This window comes from Protopterus annectens, chromosome 3.part0, assembly GCF_019279795.1.
Source record: "Protopterus annectens isolate FY-2018-M chromosome 3.part0, PAN1.0, whole genome shotgun sequence".
Classification (NCBI taxonomy): Eukaryota; Metazoa; Chordata; order Ceratodontiformes; family Protopteridae; genus Protopterus; species Protopterus annectens.
This window is the reverse complement of record NC_056731.1, coordinates 167,523,358-167,543,857: the sequence shown is the minus strand read 5'-3', so window position 1 is coordinate 167,543,857 and position 20,500 is coordinate 167,523,358. Positions and strand designations below refer to the sequence as shown.

General features: G+C 36.6%; 1 protein-coding gene across 2 annotated transcripts in view; it reads left to right on the top strand.

The window, feature by feature from the left end:
• LOC122796298 (genetic suppressor element 1-like) overlaps window positions 1-20,500 on the top strand; it is a 471,843-nt gene that overhangs the window by 187,335 nt on the left and 264,008 nt on the right. For both annotated transcript variants that reach the window (XM_044064664.1, XM_044064665.1), the window contains one exon: window positions 12,235-12,383. In XM_044064664.1, coding sequence (XP_043920599.1) covers window positions 12,235-12,383 — 149 coding nt within the window. The remainder of the gene's footprint in view (window positions 1-12,234; window positions 12,384-20,500) is intronic.

The following is a 20,500-nucleotide window of genomic DNA, read 5'->3' as shown; positions in this document are numbered from 1 at the left end:
TGTGTGTGTGTGTGTGTGTGTGTGTGTGTGTGTGTGTGTGTGTGTGTGTGTGTGTGTGTGTGTGGGTGTGTGTGTGTGTGTGTATATATATATATATATATATATATATATATATATATATATATAGATAGATAGATATAGATATAGATATATATATTAAAGTAGGAGGCACATATGTTTGTGTACTTTTTGTATGAAAAAATATTAATTTTCTTATTATAAAATAAATGGAAAATGTCTCTTTTAGAGATGACATGTAAGCCATGCAGGTCCCAAGACGATACAATTACATCTACAGATATTGCAATGTACTAAATCTGTGATATGTGCTCCCATGTTGAGTGGAATACCTTTGGGTCAGGCAACCTCTCCACTATTAGAAGGAATGAGTGCAGCATTCCAATTAAGCCAAAACAGAGGGATGGTCAATACGGACAATGATCTTATTCAAGATAATAATATTTCTACTAGAATACCTCTGAGGCTTATTGGAGACCTTGTTCTGAAGGATTGGCTAGCAGCTCTAGTAAATTTCAAGGAAAAAACAGTGACTTCAGCAACAATGGAACCGGCTGGAGGTAATACACTGACATTAAAATTTTCGTTATTTGATCAGAAACTGCTGAAGCACAAAAAATTGTACTTGTAAATAGAATATTTTAGTGAATGTATTCAGTTGCAAATAGTCCTGAAAGGCCTCTGTTTCCATCAGTACCCAATGGGACTAGTACCAGACTGTAACTTTCATAAAGAATTGGTACAGATATTTAACAAACAAGGCTTGGATTTACTTAATGTTTGACCACTATTGCAAAATGGCTAATGAGATAGCGAGGGAAGTATATATGTTGGATGATGAAATCTGAACCCACAGAGACTTTGAAAGATACATATATGAATATCACAGAAGATTTCAAAATATGGACCAACATATGTTAAAATTAGAAACAACTAAACTTAAAAAACTAGAACGTGGTTGTCTTCAGTATGAGAATGGGACGGCTTTTCCACGCCCACCACCATCTCAAACTTGGAATCCTCAGAGAAACACCCATGTCATGAATATTAATCAATTTGAAGGAGGACATGACATTCCTGGCAACACTTCTATAGAAGAAATATATGGAGAAAGAAACAACAAAACATGGGGAAATAATGAACTTAGTTGAAACAAAAGAATTAGAAACCAATACCAATTATCCAATAACAGCAATAATCAACAATTCATGAACACTGAAATACAACAGCAAGGGCCACGTGATGGACACCAGGGACAGAATAATACCAATATGAGGAATCAGGGTTTTCATACCAACAACAGAAGAAAAACAATCGTCGGAAGGTGCACAACAAGAGATGGAGGTAATATGTACTCCTAATTCTAACATAGAACAAAACTGTGTTATCATCAAAAACACGTATAGTGACTTCACTATCTATAACTATTCTTCTTTTGGTGTAACGCCAGAACTTGTAGATATGTTAGCTAGAGGAATGACTTTTATACCAGACCAAGGAATGGACATTGCTAAGGCCATATTAGACCTGAAGTCTTTTGTAAGAAAACTGAATTTGAACTTAATTATGGGGGGTGGCGACATGGAACCTAACCAGTTCAAAACTGCTAGTACATTCAACCCACCCCTGTATCCCTTGCTTGAGTTATTTGAGAAAGTATGTGAACTGGACTTTCGTGCAGTACACGACAAAAACAAAAACAAAAACCCTAAGAGAAATATGAGCAAGGAAGATTGGGGAATTATGAATTTGGATTGGGCTGTACAGATAAGGGTAATGAAACCAGACAAGGGTGGGAGATTGGTCTTTATGGACATAGATGACTATGAAAACAGGGTTGAACAAATTTTGGAAACTGATGCGCATGATTGTGTAACACTGAATGAGTATAATATAGCCATGCAACGTGTTAGAGTATATATGAATGACTTGTTCATAGAAGGGAGGATAGATGTAAATTTGTACAATTATATTAGCATTTTGACACCACTAACTGTGGGGATATTTGGAGTGCCCAAAGTGCATAAAAACTTGCAAAATCCCCCACTCAGACCAAAAGTCGATGGAAGAAATTTGATAACATATACAAGTGCAAAGGTTGTAGATAACATTTTGAAGAAATATGTTGTGACAACAGAAAACTAGATCCGTAGGGATTCCTGGTCATTTCTGGAAAAAATCAATGAGCTGGAATAGCATGGGCAATATAATTTCCTTACAATTGTCATTAAAGATCTGTACACATCTATCCCTCAAGCTGAAGGGATAGAATGGGTATCAGTGATGCTGAGGAGGAAAGTGGCTTCCTGTAAGGAAATTGACTTAGTCACCAAACTATTAGATATAATATTGGCTAACAATTACAGTTTAGTCAAAAATAAATATTATAAACAAAAATCGGGTGCTGCTATGGGATCACCATATGGGGCAAGTTTTTCTAATCTTGTGATGGCCTACTGGGAAAATGAATATATTTTTTCCAAACAACAAATATCAGACAGTATATACTTTTTCACACAATATTTGGATGACATTTTCCTGATAATTAAAGATGATATATCAAAGGCAAAGGAGTTAGTAAACTATTTTAACAATACAACATTTTTTTTACAATTTACATTTACTCTTCATAACCAGGAAATAGCTTATTTAGATGTATATTTAAGAAAAAAAAATAACTAAAGGAAAATTTTGCAAAAATATATAGAAAGAAAAGATATTCTAATACCTTTTTGCACTATTCAAGCATGCATCCTCACCACCAAAAAAGATCAGTAGTGAAAGGGCAGCCTGTGAGAGCTGCAAGAATGGTATCTATTCAATCTGAATTTATGGATGAGTGTTACAATTCGAGATAAATGTTCCTGAAATGAGCATACACACCAACACTGTTAGATGAAATAATAGAAGAAGTTAAAACCAAAGGAATGAACGGTTATTATAATCCAATTTTGAACAGGGAGGGCATCTCTGAAAATTTACAGGGTGAAACCAAAGATATTAATATCATCACCGAAAGAAACATTAATTATTGTACCGAGTTCATATTAACCTTTTGCCCTGAGACTTATAATATTAGAAAAATCTTGAATAAAAATTGGAATTTATTAAAAGAGGTTGAAAATTTGGTTAGAACGGTAGGGACCAACCCAAAAATAATTTACAGGAAAGGTATGAGTTTCAAGAATTTATTAGAAAAAGCAAAAAAAACATTAAACATAGGAATCCTGGAACTTTTAAGTGTGGCAGTTGCACATATTGCAAATACATAGAAGAAGGTAAAAGTGTGGAAGTCAATGGTAGAATGTTAAATAATAACAAGAAATATAATAGTAACTCTAAAATGGTGGTTTACCTTGCTAAATGCCAACAGTGTCCATCCTTCTATGTTGGAAAAACTGAACCTAAATTCAGAGATCGAATTTATGAACGCATGTACAGCATCAGTAGGAATAAGGTAGACAAAGCACTAGCAAAACATGTGAACATGAATCCCAAACATACTTTTAAGTTCAGAGTAAAAGAACAAGTATTAGCAGAACCAAGAGGGAGACTTTTAACCATATCATTTTAATATATAGAGTTGTTATGGCAGATTAGGTTGAATGCATATTTTACCCCAGGCCTCAATGATATGTGTTCAATTTATTGTTCATTGAAACTTAGAAATTTGAGAAGAGAGTAATTTATAAGAATATTTGTAGTGTGAGTATGTTTTAAGTTTGATGTCTCTGTTCTTTATTTTCAAATATTTGAATGAAGAGGATCACAAGTGAATGTAAATGATGGTTGCTTTACGAAAGTATTTTAACATTCATGTTATTGTAAAAGGAGGGGTATTTAAAAAGGGTAGTTTTTGTATGTATTTTATCTGAAGAAGTTCACATTAAAAAACTGAACGAAAAGTGCTTCAAGTAAATCTATTTTATTTTATTTTATAGTTACTCCGAGTAGTTCGATTCTTGCCTGTACAGCGTTTTTTCTATACTAGTTTGTTTTGTAAGTTTATTTAGTTTGTTTTTCATGGAAACTATCTAACATTGGATAGCATGCTAAGACTTTAATAGCTGTATCATTTTGAAAGTAGTTCAACAAACTAGCAAGCTATATATGAAGGAAATTTCATAGTAGCAATGAGGGTAGCAATTCCAAATCAGCTGATCCTATTGTCTTCTATAGTAACTATCTGAAAAAAAGAAAACATGAATAGAACAAAACTAAAACAGCATGCCCCCAAAAAGGAACTCCTACAAACTAATTGTTTTTACAACAGCACTCCATAGATTTGCAATAACTAAAATCACACCCACTGATCTACTTTGCTGTATAATAAACTGTATAACATTACCTCTGATTTGTAGATTAAGAGGTGAAAAAGTGAAGAGGGCCATATAGGAGGCTAGCAAATTAACATTGATAGGTGCATCGCAGTCCAAAACCCAATAACATCATACTCTGTAACTCAAAGAAGTTTAAAGAAAATTGTAATATCAGTTTTTTAAAAGTGACTAGTTATTAACTTATTTAGAACATTTGACAGAGAAACTCATTTAAAATTATTGAAAGTATGGCATCTGGAAGTCAAATCTTTACCAGGGGCAATAGTCTGGTAAAATTCTAATAAGAAGCCCATGGCTAGAAGTGTACAAGCTTTACGGCTATAACCTTAGATCTGATGACAAATATCCAATTTATATTTTCCAAGATGCTAACTTAACTTATTTAAGATATTCAGGCAGGGTCTTTACTGGGAAACAGCAGACACCCCTTATATCCTTCTGTTTACGGCTAAGATAGACAAAATGAGTAGTGGGGAAACAGAGGCAGGTAGAATTCCTCAATGCCTAATGGAGTCTTACATTCAAATTCTTGAAAGTGAGCATCCCCACTTGAATTAGGGATGTGAAGTAATTGTTGGCTGATAATATAAATCATTAGCTCAGAAACTTCCATAAGGATATAATTCCTGTCCCTTCCATGAAGACATTTAGTGGAGAATTCACAGGTCCTACCATAACCAGTATTAAGAAACTGTGGATTCTTTGAAAGAGAGGTCAGCTTGAACATGGTTAACTCTGTGGCATTGCAAAGTTCACCCAACTCTAGTTTTGAAATTTAGAAAACAAAGGTACACTGTTATATTCCAGATCACTAAGATAAGAGCTAGTGCTGTAAGGAGGGCCAGAACCATGACGTTATGTTACATATGCATAACTTAAAGTTTTAAAACAGCATTAGGCAACTATTGCAGAATTGCAGTCTCTAAGACTGATGGACACCATTCAAGCACCATAATTGGAGTAAGTCTAAATAAGCCAGTTTGAAGAAGACATGCTAACTACAATCAAGCATGCAAGACACATATTCATATTCACACTAAGGTCTTCATTTGTTATCGCCTCTTCTAGGATGGTTAAGTAATGAGGAATTCTCATCCACAGCCTTGAGAGTCTTGCCAGTTTATAATATTTGAGGGAAAATAGAACTGCAGTGTTGTTTGCCAAAATGCCATAGCTTTAATCGACTGGAAGAAACAAATGTTTTTATAAGAAACCTTTAGATTTTTTGTTGCCCTCCAGATTTTAAATCACATTATCACATTCAAAATCCTATTTATGATGAGAAGCTTGTCATTTCAATGATGAAGTCATTATATTCTGCATTTGAAGAGCCACGACTGCTCCACTCATACCTTTTAGCCACAAAGATAAGATTTATTCATTAAAAAGGCATTTCCTGAAAAGTTTAGTCTTCTTCTCAATATCCATCAACATCAAACAACATGAATAAGTTTTATAAATACTATATAGTTGGCACTAAATGTATGGATAAATTGGGTTGACACTCCTAAGAGACTATAAAGGACTGTCCCTACAATAAATAATAGGCTGCAATAGTTGATGTGTGAATTCATCCATCCACCTTCAGCCCCTTTTTCCCATTTTGCACATGGGGTCGGGGTGTCACTTCAACAGTGACAATCATCTCGAGCCAAGGTTTACACCGCCAGGTGGCTAGACCTGCCATGGTAGTTCTTCTGTACCACTCACACACACCTATGGCCAATTTAGAGTGTCCAATCTATTTACTGTCTGTCTTTGGAATGAAAGCCTTTAACTACATAACAATCAGACTATAGAAAAAATAGGGGTAGAGTACAGTAAATCATGAATAAGAATTAATGTAGAGGTACACATTTCATTAAGCACGTGCACCTTTGAAAAATATGTCCTGTCAACTCCCTGTGCAACTCTGGCTCAAATCCCAGAAGTTTTTATTGTTAAAGTGGCAGTGGTTTCCCCAAACATTATTCAAATATCTCTAAGGAAAATCTGTTAAAGCATAATAGATATAAGTAACAATAGAGAATATAGCAAGCATATAGATAGTTCTTTATAGATCTGGGTGGCGACTGGTCTTTGTTTCAAATGTTTCATTTGAATCTGTTGCAAGAAAAAGATACAGAACTTGGATAAGTCATTCCAACTCTGAAACCATATTATATGAAAGTCTGAATCTTGAATACCATGATAAATAATATGGTTTTCAATGCTTTGTGCATATTTGCAGTAATTCTTACATTACAATCCTGCCAGATAATTGTTCTTTTATTTTTGGCTGCTAACAAAACACAAAAGACATCTACTGCACTAAGACATACAAGACAAATCAATCTTGCAGGACAGAATGTAGAGCTCTGTGTATTATAACTATTACATGAAAGTGCTTTGTTAGGACCAGTCACTTGATTAAAGATTTCTTGTAGTGCCAGTAAAATCAAGGCTGCCGTAAGAGTGGGTTTCATCTAGATCCCTGACAATTGTATTTAATTTCTTTTAACAACCTTCTAACTAATGAGAGAATGGTAGCTTTCAGATATTTAATGAGACTGTTCAGATGGCTTACATTAGGTAGTATGTTGTTATGACATTCCTTTAAAGATGCAACCCCCTTTTTTTATACTTTTGGAAATTAGCTTACAGAATCTGCGGTTAGTTTTTAATGTCCTTTAGCCCGGCTTGTAAATTAAATACTGACGTACATAAGTGGGCTAGTTCTTTCTTCCATGCCGCCACTGTTAACTGTACTAGACTTATAGGATAACTGTGTGCACTCTGAGCTGAACTCTCCCATGATGCACTAGAATCTAGATTTCTATATTGCAAAATACTGTCATAATTTAGATTTAAGTTACTTTCCCTGTCAGTGTTGACACTATTTGGCACTTTTCCAGAGCATGAACAGAAGGTATTAGTTTTTGTATTATTTTATTATCGGGAGAATAGAATGGAAACTTAAATGATTCAATTATTTTGTGTTTATGTATGTCAGTAATTTTTTTAAGCTTTTTATTTTTCACCATATTTTGTTAGCTGGCAAAATGGTTGTCATTAAATAGGTTAATTGTTTCCTTCAAATTGCTGCCATGTCCCATAGGTTCAATGGTTCATAGGTGGTTACTAGCTATCAACCCCAAGGCCATTTCAAGTCTAGCTGTTTAAACCTGATATGATACTAGATAGTAACATCTATTCCCAGGATTTAATGTCTAACCCTATGATTTATCTAGCAAAGGTTACCCATGTCCAGGAGAGAAGCAGGGGCAATCCCCGCCAGAAATTTATGATTTCCCATGCAGTCGTCACGATTGTGCTTAAACAGGGACATAGAGGTGCTTTGCTTGACATGAATTGGAAGCCTGATCCAGAGGACTGGCAACATCTGAGAAATGTATCTGTCTCTCCAGCAGGTCCTATTTATGTCATAAGCTAGACTAAAGTCTTTGGAGAGGGTGACTCTAGTCCCATTTGACTTACAGATGTGGAGCATTTCCAATCGGTTTGGAACAGAGATAGACCTAAAAGCCAGACATAAGTCACATATAAGGAGTCTATATGCCACTGAGTACAGTGACAGCGTTTTCAGCCTGTCCGTATAGGACATGTGCTGGAGGCCTTGAATTTTCTTAGTTAAGAATCTCTGAGGTCTCTCAAGCTGCTACAGGTGTTTGGAACAGTACATGCAAAAGGGAGCATTTTACTCAATAATAGGTCTGATGAGGGACGAGCACAGGAGAGCTATAACCTCTTTTGCTCTTGAGGTGATTCCTTGACTAATCAGATGAGCAACATAGAATGCCTTCCTCATGACAGTAGACGTATGGTGGTCAAAGTTGAAATCACAGTCAACTTGTGTCCAAAGTCCCTCACTACTGAACTGATACATAGGGTATTATTATTTATCTTGTAAGTCAGCAGGGACATTGTTTTTGCTGAAGGGAATGGTGATGTGTTCAGTTTGAGCCCATGACTTTGACACCAGTCATTTGTCTGTGTAAACCCTTTTTGAAGAACTCTAACATCATTAGAGAATTCAATGATTGCACCTAATTTGCAGTTGCCTGTAAACTTGGTAAGGCACAGTTCCTTCGTATTGACCTGGACTTCTGTGAAGTATATGCCAAACAGGAAAGGACCCAGAAGTGACCCTTGAGGGGCTCCATTGGTGATAGATCTGCTGGAAGAGGTGAAGTCTCCTACCTTGATAGAGTGTGAATGGTCAGTGAGCAACCCACCTGACCACATAGGGGTTGATATTCAACTGGGTAAGCTTGTCAATGAAGCTCGAATGAGGGATTGTGTCAAAGGCCTTGGCCAGGTCAAGATATGTTGTGTGCACAGCTTTACCTTTGTCTGTGTTTTTGGTCACTTTTTCAAAGAAATCCACTAGGTTTAGTAGGCATGACTTTCTCTTGACAAAGCCGATCTAGGATGAATCAAGGATTTCAAAGTCACCTATATCCTTATTTATGAGGTCCATGATGATTCGTTCCATGGCCTTGCAAATGAGGCTGGTTAAACTTATGGGTCTATAGTTCGATTGTCAATTGTAGACCCACCCATGTGGAGGGGGATGATAGTTGCTGTTTTCCATTCAGTGGGGACAAAGCTAGTTTGTAGGCTGTGGTTGAATAGGGTGCCTAATGAAGTGACTAGTTCATGTTCTAAAATATTAAGAATGCAGCCCAAGATGCCACCTGGTCCCATAGATGCCATGTTCTTGGCCTTGAAGAGAGCATTGATGACTTGTTCATTGGAGATGCAGGGTGGAGATGATGCAGGCATGGTTTGTGGTATGGTTGGGGGAAAATGGGGGGGTGAAGTTTTCACCAAACATTTCTGCTAGCAAATTTGCAATTACCTCTGGGTCAGTGTAAGAGGTACCATACACTGATAGTTGTACACACATCAGGGTTTTACCTTTTAGGTTGCAGATGTAGTTAATGAATGCCTTATGATCATCCTTGGCTGCACTTGCTAGATTTTTCCTCATAGCTGACCTTTGAGGGTTTTACAAGTTTCGTTATTTGCTTGTTTAGGGCACAAAGTATACTCTTCCAGTTTTGGGTTTTTATTTTTGTGTTTTTAGACAGTAGTTTATTTCTCTTATTGTACAATCTATTCATGCTAGACATCCACCAGGGTGATTTGTTTTTCCTTGAGGATCTTGTTTTTATCCTGCCAGGCACCACTGTGTCTATACATTTGTGTAGATGTTTATACAGGGTGTCGGTATATGCCTCACTATTGCCTGATAAGGCTAGAGCTTGGAAGTCATTTATAACATTCCTTAGAAGGGTATAGTTGGCTTTGGTGAAGTTTTTTAGCATGACTTCCCCTTTGGGGGTTCTGTTGTTATGGCTACCTCAAAGTTCACTGATTTATGGTTGTTGTATCTATTCTGCATCTGTTGCTGGAAACAAGGAGGGGAAATCAGTTTTCAAGCAGGTCACATCTAAATGGCTGTCTCACTCATTGCTTTTTAATACATGGCTAATTGTAAGTCTTTGCAGGAGTGAATTAGACCGCACTCTACCTGGGGCACAACAGGCATTTCTGCTTTCCTAAGGGACATGGGTGAGTATAATATCAGCATAGAGGCAGATACCTGGTCCTCCCTGCACACCATTTCCAGACACAATTCACTGGACTGGGTCAGAATTTTCTTGAACTATCTTATGCAGGGCTCCTGCAGCCCTCCACAGGGCATTAAGCCAACCACACATATTGCAAGCTTTGGGAATTTTTATCAGCAGTGACAACAGCAACAGTGATCCTAATACTTCCCTTATGATCATATGAAGAGCATCATACAATTGTGTCAGGTGTGTTAGGAATGTACCACAACAGTAATACAGCAATTGCTAGAATATGGTCACTTTTTCAGTAGTAATAGGATCACTGTTGAGTAGATATTCCCCTCCCACCATCCCCTCTTCCTCACCCACATCATATATACCTAATTCACTATGTAGGGTCTTAGGCTTATACATGTCCACATTCACCAGTGGGAGAACCAGATTATGAGTTTTCCAAGTCCAGAGGCAGGTCATGGGAGGCTTCCTCTGCCATTCTTTTACCCTTGATTTGGAGGTGGTATCAGGAAGTTTCTTGGTTTAGCCTTCTTGGGGAAAGACATGAAGATGGAGCTGATGCCATCTTGTTAATGATAATGTGCCAATGTCCCTAAGAAGGTGGCATCAGCCTAGCTGGAGGTAAATGTGTACAGGTCTTGAAGTCTGGCCAGATGTTGGGCTTGTGGCAGTGACAGAGATCATAACAGTGAAGACTGCAGCAGTAATTTGACATGAATATCTATTATTATAGGTTTCTAACACAGCTATACTTTTCTAAAACACAAGAATTGGCTTTTAGCTGCACCAAATTGGCTAGCAAATAACATATTCAAGTCAAATAATAAAAGCTACTTCCCTTTAGTAGAGTGGCTACCAATAATGCAAATAGTTTCTAGCCAAGAAGCTAGAGGAAAAAACTTGTACTTTAAATTAATTACTTTATTTTATTTCCATTTGTTGACAAGGAAAGTCCAATTGGGAAAAAAAAACTTTTAAGCAGAAGTCCGGAGGAAAAGGTGCCGCACAAAAATTATGCAATGTCATACATTAATAGTAAGAATAAAAGTCACATTGGATAACAAATGTGGTATAAACGCAGGATTAAACAAAACCTTTCATTAAAGTACATGAAGGTAATTCAAATCAAAAATGCCAGTCAATACCTACATTCAAAATTTTACTGTCAAAATGTTGTAATGTTTGCTTCTGAAATATGTTATTCATACTTAAAATATTTTCCAAGCTATGACTTGTCCTTTCATTCTCAGGTAACAAATTCCATAATTACAGAATCCTTTCAAAAAAACATGGATTTTTTTTCTGCTCAAAATGCATCAAAACCATAATTTCAGTATGGTAATCTCTCTCTCTCTCTCTCTACTTATGAGTTTAAGGGATTGTCAGCAACACTGAATATGGGTTCACAATCTAAAAAATTGTGTGAAGTTCATTAAGCAACACATTCAAAATGTTTAGAAATTACTATTGTATTTAATAATAATATCTTTGAAACTTGAGAGGGTAAACTATCAGGAAGGCATATGTTGGTAAACAGATACTGTCATGCTTATAGCAAAAAAAGTTAGTTTGTATAAAAAGGTCATCCCAGTTGTTGTGAAATACCTTTATTGTTTTATTTATATTCATCATCCAGTTTCACTTGATACATATTTTTTTCTTTGTGGAAAGACCAGGTAGAAGACAAGTTAGCACATCTGAATAAGAGTAATAGTTTCAGTGAAACAGACATGAACAAGATAAAGACAACTGGTATGATATGCATCCACTGTAAATTAACTGTCATTTGATCGAAAATTCTAAAATATCAACACCGGCAATGCTGCAAAAAGCACATTTTCTTTCTTTCTTTTTTTTTTTTTTTTTTTGCTGTGGGGGGCAAGTCCACTTGCATCCCTAGCTGTGAGGTCAAGTTTTAACACCCAAGAAGTTTATATGTGCTAACTCCGAAGTACCACAAGGATTTAAGAAAAGGGAATATAGAAAATAAAATCATAAAATTCCTCTCTTTTTTTCTCTGAGTCAAGTGAACCACATACATGGATGCAATCTGCAACTTAACAAGTGCTACTGGATTGAAACATTGACAACAGGAAACAAACAATCCTCTGGCTCAAAGTTTCTATACCCAACAAAACAGGATATCACATCTCATAGGTTTCCTAAAAAGTATGCTCAATATAAGAGAAAAAAATAAGAGTTTCATTAAATGTAAGTGCTTGTATCTATTGACGAGAAATACAGAGTGTTATATTCTATCATATTTACTCCCTTTGTTGCAGCAACCAGAAAGTACTACAAGGTCTAGCAGCAACGAAAGTCACCAACCAAGTGAGCAGCTCTTAAAACAAGAGAAGAGTTTTGTTTCGCCTCACACTGGGTTCTACCTGCAGAGTGGTGCATCTTCAGATGTACCACATTCTCCAGTCAGGTTAGTACACTTTGCAATACAATATATAATGTTACTGACCAATGCATGTTAATCATGTGCACTTCAGATATACTAAATGAGACATAATATCTCATTTTCATAGGCCTGACTGTATATGGTTTTGCCTCTAAAGGGAAGTGGCTGGCTTAAGGTCATGCAGAAGGTGGTGCTACTGGTAAATGAATTATGGTCTTTGGTTTAGGCTGCTGTGTTCGAACCTTACATATGATCTTCAGTTTTAGAAGCATGCCTCTTACATTTAGAGCAATCGTTTCTATTTCAGAGATGCTAAAACCAACACCTTTCACTACTCTTCTTCACATGTTTAAGAAGAGTCATTAAATCCATTCCTTCATATGACATCTTAGTATGTTCTATAGGTCTTATACCTCACTTCCTATACTGTTTTAACAAAAACTGAACTGTACATTCACACTGGGCAAAATAAGACGCCTGCTGGCCTTGATCCCAAACCTGTACCATCTATAACAATGTAAGTGACAAGCTCAAAAATAAAGTTATGTGGTTGAGACTGTGGATAGGCAAGGGGAAAAAAAGAGCAATGACTTCTTTTCATTTTACTTGTTCAGTGTATCAGAGTTGCAATTACGGTTTCAGGAGATTTAGAAACAATATAGATACTCCATTGTGTTTTAATGCAAACTTCATTACTGGAGAGCAGCTACTTTGTTAGCAGAATATCATGACCTTTGTAGTGCATTTGTACAATATGAAGAACTGTTATGCAAGTTACCAGGGCCGTTGCATTGCCAAATAAATGGGACTAAAAATACTTAAATCTTACAGTTACAGCTGCCTGGATCGATGCTTTATTCTACTGGTTTATGTGTCTTCAGTGATCTCTCCATTTAGTTGTTTCTTCTTTGTTCATGTTGATCTTGGACAGGGGCTTATAAATTTATGTTACTAGCCTGCTTATTTTTTATCAGTTTTGCTATATTCAGTCAATCATTCATTCATTTAAATTTTACTTATGTGATGTCTTTCAGATCAATTCTCCTTAGCAATCAGTAAAACAGGTGAAATATGGCAATTTGATTCATTTTGCAGCAACAACAAACTGGATGAATCACACTTGTCAAAGAAAGGTGCCCACCAAAACTACAGGTGACATGAAAAATACAAAATGCTTTTTTGCAAAGTGCAAGTCCCCATCCTGAAACACCATACTCCCACACAACCCTTTACTTATATAAACTTATTCTAAGGTTAAACAGCTGAGGAGAAAGAGAAACATCACAGAAGTGTGTGAAAATGATTGGCACTACTGCAATCTCAAAAGACAGTTGAATAATGTCAAAGGATTTGGGATTGATATGTTTGGGCAGCTGGGGATGGGGAATCTTTCAAGATGTTATCATTTGGGGAACAGTAGGACTCCCCAGTAAAAAAGTAATTGTAAAACAATAGCTCAGTTAAGAACCACAGGTATGTAGTTATCATATGAAAGCTTACTTAAAAAGACAGGTCTTTACATATTTCTGAACCCAGCAGCAACTTAATTTTGTTTTAATCATGTGGGAAGAGAATTTAAAAGAGTAGTAGCTGTAATGGCAAACTTTCTTAGCCTTCGCTATCTTCAGAAAACCCCCTTTTTGACATATTAAATATGTCTAACTTTGAGGGTGAGCCATAAAAATAGATGTTTTCGGAAATCAGAGCCCCCTCCAAACATGTAAGCCAGGTAGGTGACCCAATAGCTAAGCAGAAAAGATTAGAAAGATTTCAGATCAGAAATTATATCATCGATACATTGATCCTTTTTAGAAACTGTGTCACTGCAATCCATATGAGGTAGAGTCAAGCAGGTCACCGGAAGCTAGCCTTAAATAAAGGGACTTGTAGTAATTAAGTCTTGAGAGGAGAAGAAGATGTGCAAGGTAGTCACAATGTCATTGCTAGGCATGAGGTGTTTTACCCTGGCAATGTCCATCTTGTTATAGAATGGTCATTTAACCATAGCTGACTCCTGGTCCTTTATGACCAGGCATCCATTTAACCTCAGTCTTAGACCCTTCTCCATTAAAGCCGGAGATAGGTGTTCATTACAGGCTTTAAATGCAGGCTACTAAAGATGAGGAAAGCAGAGCTCTAGGCAATGACTGCACAATAAGTAAGTACTTAGCTTTTACAGGTTTGGTTCGAACCATTTAGTAGCGGTCTAATAAAAGAATTGTAAAATATGTATCTCACCAGCAACCATATATGTCAACTGTGGCAGAATTAAAAGGAAGGCAATGTTATGTACCATTAGTTCTTATAGTGCATCTTTGAATTACATGTCCCAGATGCAGCATACAGATGTTAAACAAATGTAAAGTTAAGACTGAGCCTTGTGAAATCTCACTATTCAAAGTAAATGATCTTCAAGATGTGATCCTAGAAACTTCTTTCTGGTGTTTTCTAGTTTAAAAGTATTCAAGACAGAACAGAACAGAAGAGAACTGCACTATTCATAATACAACTAGTTTTCAGGCAGTAAATTCATATCCTGTGATGTACTACACCAAAAGGAACTGAGAGATCTATCAGGAGTTCAGTAGAGGATTTTTTCTGATCTGTAGCTCAGGGACGTTAAACTAATTGGCTATTGGGTGAAAAGCTGAATGAGTCCTGACAAATTTCTAGATTTTCACAGACAAAATGCCTCTGAGGGGGGCAATCTTTTTCTCCCTGACTGACCTCAGCATAGTTTCTCTGAAGAATCATTCCATTCCAATGAACTGCTAGACACAAGGAGTATTTCAGACTATGAGGCAGTCTAGTTTACACAGTTATAGAAGAAGCATTAGTAAGACAAAAAGCCAGTGACGTAGATTGCAGCTGACAGAATATCTGCCTTAGTGCAACAGATCTGACTAGTACAGCTTAAAGTGATCCACATTTCTAAAAATCTTCTTTCCACATTCCCCAGTCTTCACTTCCTCCCAAATCATTGCTTATAGGAACCCATAGCATGTGGAACTTCTTTGTGTATACCCTAAAGGATATGGAGTGAGCATGTGCAAGAAGACGACCAAATAGAAATTACACTCACCAAACAGGTTATTGAGAAAGCATTATGAATGTATTGAAAATTTAAATAATATTAGACAGCATCTAATTTCAAAATTTCAACAGCAAAAGGAAAGAGAATGCATTTGTTATATTTTGTTTATAAGGTTTAGGGAAGCACTGTCAATGTTACAGTATAATCCAGTTCAGTGTGTGGGCCAGATTCCAAAACAATTTATACACAAGATAAAGAGTTGCGACAAGCTTGTGGGACCTTGCAAAACTGAAGCAATTCCAAAAGAAGGCTTGTACATGAGACGTAAGTGCTTAAGCCTTCAGCACTGTGTAAAACCCATTTGTAATGTTCCCAGATGATTCTCAGCCATGAAGTTTATAGCAGACATCAAAATGAATTTGTTTTGTGTGCCCAAATAACCTGGCATGAAATGCCAAAAGGCCAGAGTTAAAATGTTCGGTTATGGGATGTATAATGCACAATGTGCTTCAGCGCCATTATGCATTTACAGGTGGCACATAGCAGTTAATTATGTCCGTACAAAGTATAATAATGTGTTTTAGCAGATAATAAGCATTTTCAGGAAGTGAGCCATACACAACACAACAGTATAACAGTCTAATAACTGGATTCTGTTATTCAATACACCACCCACTTTTATATGCATTATTCATTCATTAAGTAACACAGAGCATGCAATGGGCATTATGTAGATAACTAACCCAGAAAGGGATGCCAGTCTATTCTGAAACACACACACACACACACACACACACACACACACACACACACACACACACACACACGCACACACGCACACGCACACACGCACACACACACACACACACACACACACACACACACACACACACACACCTCATTTCCACAAAGGTTAGGATTACTAATTCACTTGGCCTAATAATAAATGAAAGAAGACCATAGCTTTCCTGCAAACCTAATCCATATATAAGAAAAATGAATTTGCCATTCAATTTTGCCCATTTGTTTGTTGTCACTGTTGTTACAGCAAGTCTTCTTTTGGGACAGGATTCAGCATCATTGAGTATACATCACACAAGGGATCTCGAGTCACATCTTATAGCAATTTGCTATAGGGAATCACACATGCATCAGGTAGGATTTCAGCAGTTATGACCTTCTGGACAATGCCATCACCAATGAGAAAGGTGACAGGGAAAAGTATGGAGTACCAACAATGCAAGGGTGTTAAGATTATATGTGAATGTTTAGAGAGCAGTGCATTCTGTTTAGTAGTGCTAGGTCCTAGTTTAGCTACATATTGAAAGCTATAGTAAGATGAGATAGGTTATCCATTTATATATCATTGCTGAAGATGTATGTGGCTTTTCCCATTCCATGTATGAAGGATTTACTATTAATAAACTTGTCTAAACTCATGACAGGAGTTCCTCACATTCTAGTATACATATATTTTGTCCATGCTTTGTTTTACATGAGTCTGGCGAATTAGCATAAAAGGTAACACTGCCTTATCTGGAGCTGGCATAACCAATACCTTCAGAAACAGGTTTACTATCATAACAATGAAACGCATTGGCTGAACTGCGCTAATACCGACTTGTAAATCTGAAAACAGAGTATACTGACGTCCAAAATGTCAAATCCGCATATCAATATGCAAATTCGACCTCATTCGACATGACTAGCATGCAATTCTAAACTGCACTATACATAACTTGAGGATTTTGCAGGAAGCAGGTCACCGTGCACTCCCCACACACCCTGCAAAATATATATTCCAACTCTGAGATTGCATTACAGTTGAGAAAAGGGTACATTCCCGATCCCCACTGTTCCGCGATCTCTAGGTTAATGACCGACCTCATCTTTGAGAATGCACTCTGCATTCGCTTAAACAGAACTCACACAAGGGAAGGATCAGCAACACAGGTTGGCCAAATGTCAACCTGTGGTCACCGAAACTTCCCTCGTCAATTTGATAGTAAACCTCAGAAACAATGGATGTGGCTCATTGCCAGAATAACTTAGCGATATTCAAACTATTGGCACTAGGGAATTGAAAAAAATGTACATTACATGTCTGAAATACAACATATCTCTGCCCTACACAGTGCCTTCCACACAGTGATAGCTGTTATACAACACCACAAGTATGTAATGCAAACTATTTGTGCTGCATGTTTTATTTATTTATTTATTTATTGACATTTGACTACCGGGAAAGTCTGACTACGTAGAAGCCCATTTTCAGCAGAGGCCCAGGGAGAAAAGCTCCAAAATATTACAAAACATTTTAAGAATAATTTTTACAATCTTGAAAAATAAAACAAAAATATCTGCAGTTTAAATAATTAAAACAAATTAAACATAGTATAAAACATTGGGTAAGAACTGATATAAGGTATATGACAATCATTTCAATATTTAGAGAAAATTTAGACAGTTTGTACAGAAATTAAAGGTAAATTAGTCTAATACAAATAGGAATTGCAATATGAAGTGAGGGAAGAACAGGCTTATGGCATATTTAGAGAGAAAGTCAGAGAAGAGAAGGGACAGTAAGGAGTTATAAGGAATGAAAAGGTACTTGTTCACATTTAGGGATATAGTTTATCCTGGTTTTGAGCAAGAACAGAGACAGATTTTAGCTACAAAGTCTTTCAGAGTGGTTTTAAAAGATGGGAGGGAGGCCATTGACCTGATGGATACAGGTAAGGAGAGCCAGGCCTTAGCAATCTTGTACGAGTACAGACAATGCCCAGCATATTTGCTTGGTTTGTAGACAGGCAGAAGTTTCTGGTCACTGGATCACAATGACCAACTGGGAACATAGTTCTGTAAAATGTTTTTTAGTGCTGGGCAGGCAGAGGGAAGCTGACTAATTTTATAGGTGGTAAGAAGTTGTGAACATGTTAGTTGATGAGGTAGTTCTAACCAATTTAGGCTTTTCAGTGCTACACAGTGGTGGGTTCTGAAAGGGGTATCTCCTGCCAATTTAGCAACTTTGTTATAGCGAGCTGCTGTGTTATGAATTCTTGCATAAATATTTTTAAGTGAAAGAAACAATATTTCAATGTGTAAAATTAATGAGAGGATTATAGTAACTAATAAAAATAATGCATTGTATGACTGTAGTAATTGTATGTATTTTAACAATGGTTGTTTTAGAGAACCTTTAGTTTTGTTTTGGGGAACTCTATGGACAAATTAACTTTTATTGAATAACAAATGCACTAATTATGTCTGGAGTGTTTTGTCACTTTTATAGTTTGATGTAATGTGAAACATTTTGGTTTTAATGAGATTGATTCAAGTTGAAAGAAAATTATGTAATTAAATGCATTCATAGTTCCTTTAGGTTGGATATAAAAAAGGGAGTGTACAGTGAAATTTTTTTAAATTATTTATTCTGATGAAGTCTCAAATGAAGACAACAGCTCTAAATAAATCCTGTGTTTTGAAAAAAAAACAGTGCTGTATGTTTCATTTTGGAATCCTTCTGTCAACCATTTCTGAAGTGTTATTGTTTTATTAAATGTTAAAGCAATTCCACCACCTTTCCTCATTATAAGGTCATTACAGATGATATTATAGTCAGGTGGCATAACACTGGAGTCGCTTATGCTGAGATTAAGACAAGTTTCAGTTACAGCGAAAACATCAGGCTTATGATGGATAATCCAGGCGTATAATTCAGCAGTTTTATTTCTTTTACTTCTCATATTTATTGCAGCAAAAATTAGATCACCAGGTTTGGAGATCCCACTCTCAGGTCAGTTTGTAACTGAGAACAATCAGTTTATAGCCAGAACAAAGCAATTAATGAAGAGATGCAAGTAAAACAGGTTGTCTGTCATTTCCTGAGAGTAAATAACTGGCATATGCAGTACAGTCTACTGGTGAAGCAAAATGGGACACTGGCCAACTTAATAAGATGTCCTTAGAGTGCATGGACTATTTCACAGAGACTTTCAATCACAGAGCCGGCATGTATTTAACTGTTTAAACGTAATATGCAGCAAAGTTCTGCATGATAAATATGCTTATATTAAACACTGACAAAATTCTCAGTACACTTGTAGGTGTAGGGACTTGTGGAAGAGCTCCTGCAATATTGAGGTCAAATGTAGTGATCACAGGCTATTAAACAATGACAACATTATACTTGTAGGTTTTAGCATTGTAGTCTGATACAAATAGTATAAACTGCATAGCTTGGGCACTAACCATTTCAGTAAATAGGCATCTAGCTGCTGTCACAAAAGGTGCACTGTGTTCATGACCGCCTAGTCAAACTGTGTAATAGTTTGCCAGACCTACAGCCTTATTGTTATACAATAGCTCAGTACTATTTGCAAATCAGAGCCTAGTTTCCTCTTGGTGGAACAGCTACATGGCCTTGACCCCACCATCTGAAGTCTGGTTCTATATATTGAAGCTGATAGTGTGCAGCTTGTAAGAGTCACAGAAAGGATACTACCATTACCGCAAGGACAGCAAGTAGAAAATAATGAAAACAGCAACAGTGTAACCTATACAACAATGTCTGCAACTCAGACCAGTAACGTAATCAAGCAGCTCCAGTACTGGCCATATAAAGCCCCTCTTTATTCAGTTTTAGGTAGGGCAGTGAAAGATTACAGAGGTAGAATCTGTCTCAATAAAGTATAAAAACCTGACACAGTAACAGGGGAATGTGTGCAGGTAGTAAACAAGCATATCACTCTCATTTCCTAAACACTCTATGTCAGATGTTATTACACACAATCCAAGGAGTCTGACTATGTCAGATGTTATTACACACAATCCAAGGAGTCTGACTATGTCAGATGTTATTACACACAATCCAAGGAGTCTGACTATGTCAGATGTTATTACACACAATCCAAGGGAGTCTGACTATGTCAGGTGTTATTACACACAATCCAAGGAGTCTGACTATGTCAGATGTTATTACACACAATCCAAGGAGTCTGACTATGTCAGATGTTATTACACACAATCCAAGGAGTCTGACTATGTCAGATGTTATTACACACAATCCAAGGAGTCTGACTATGTCAGATGTTATTACACACAATCC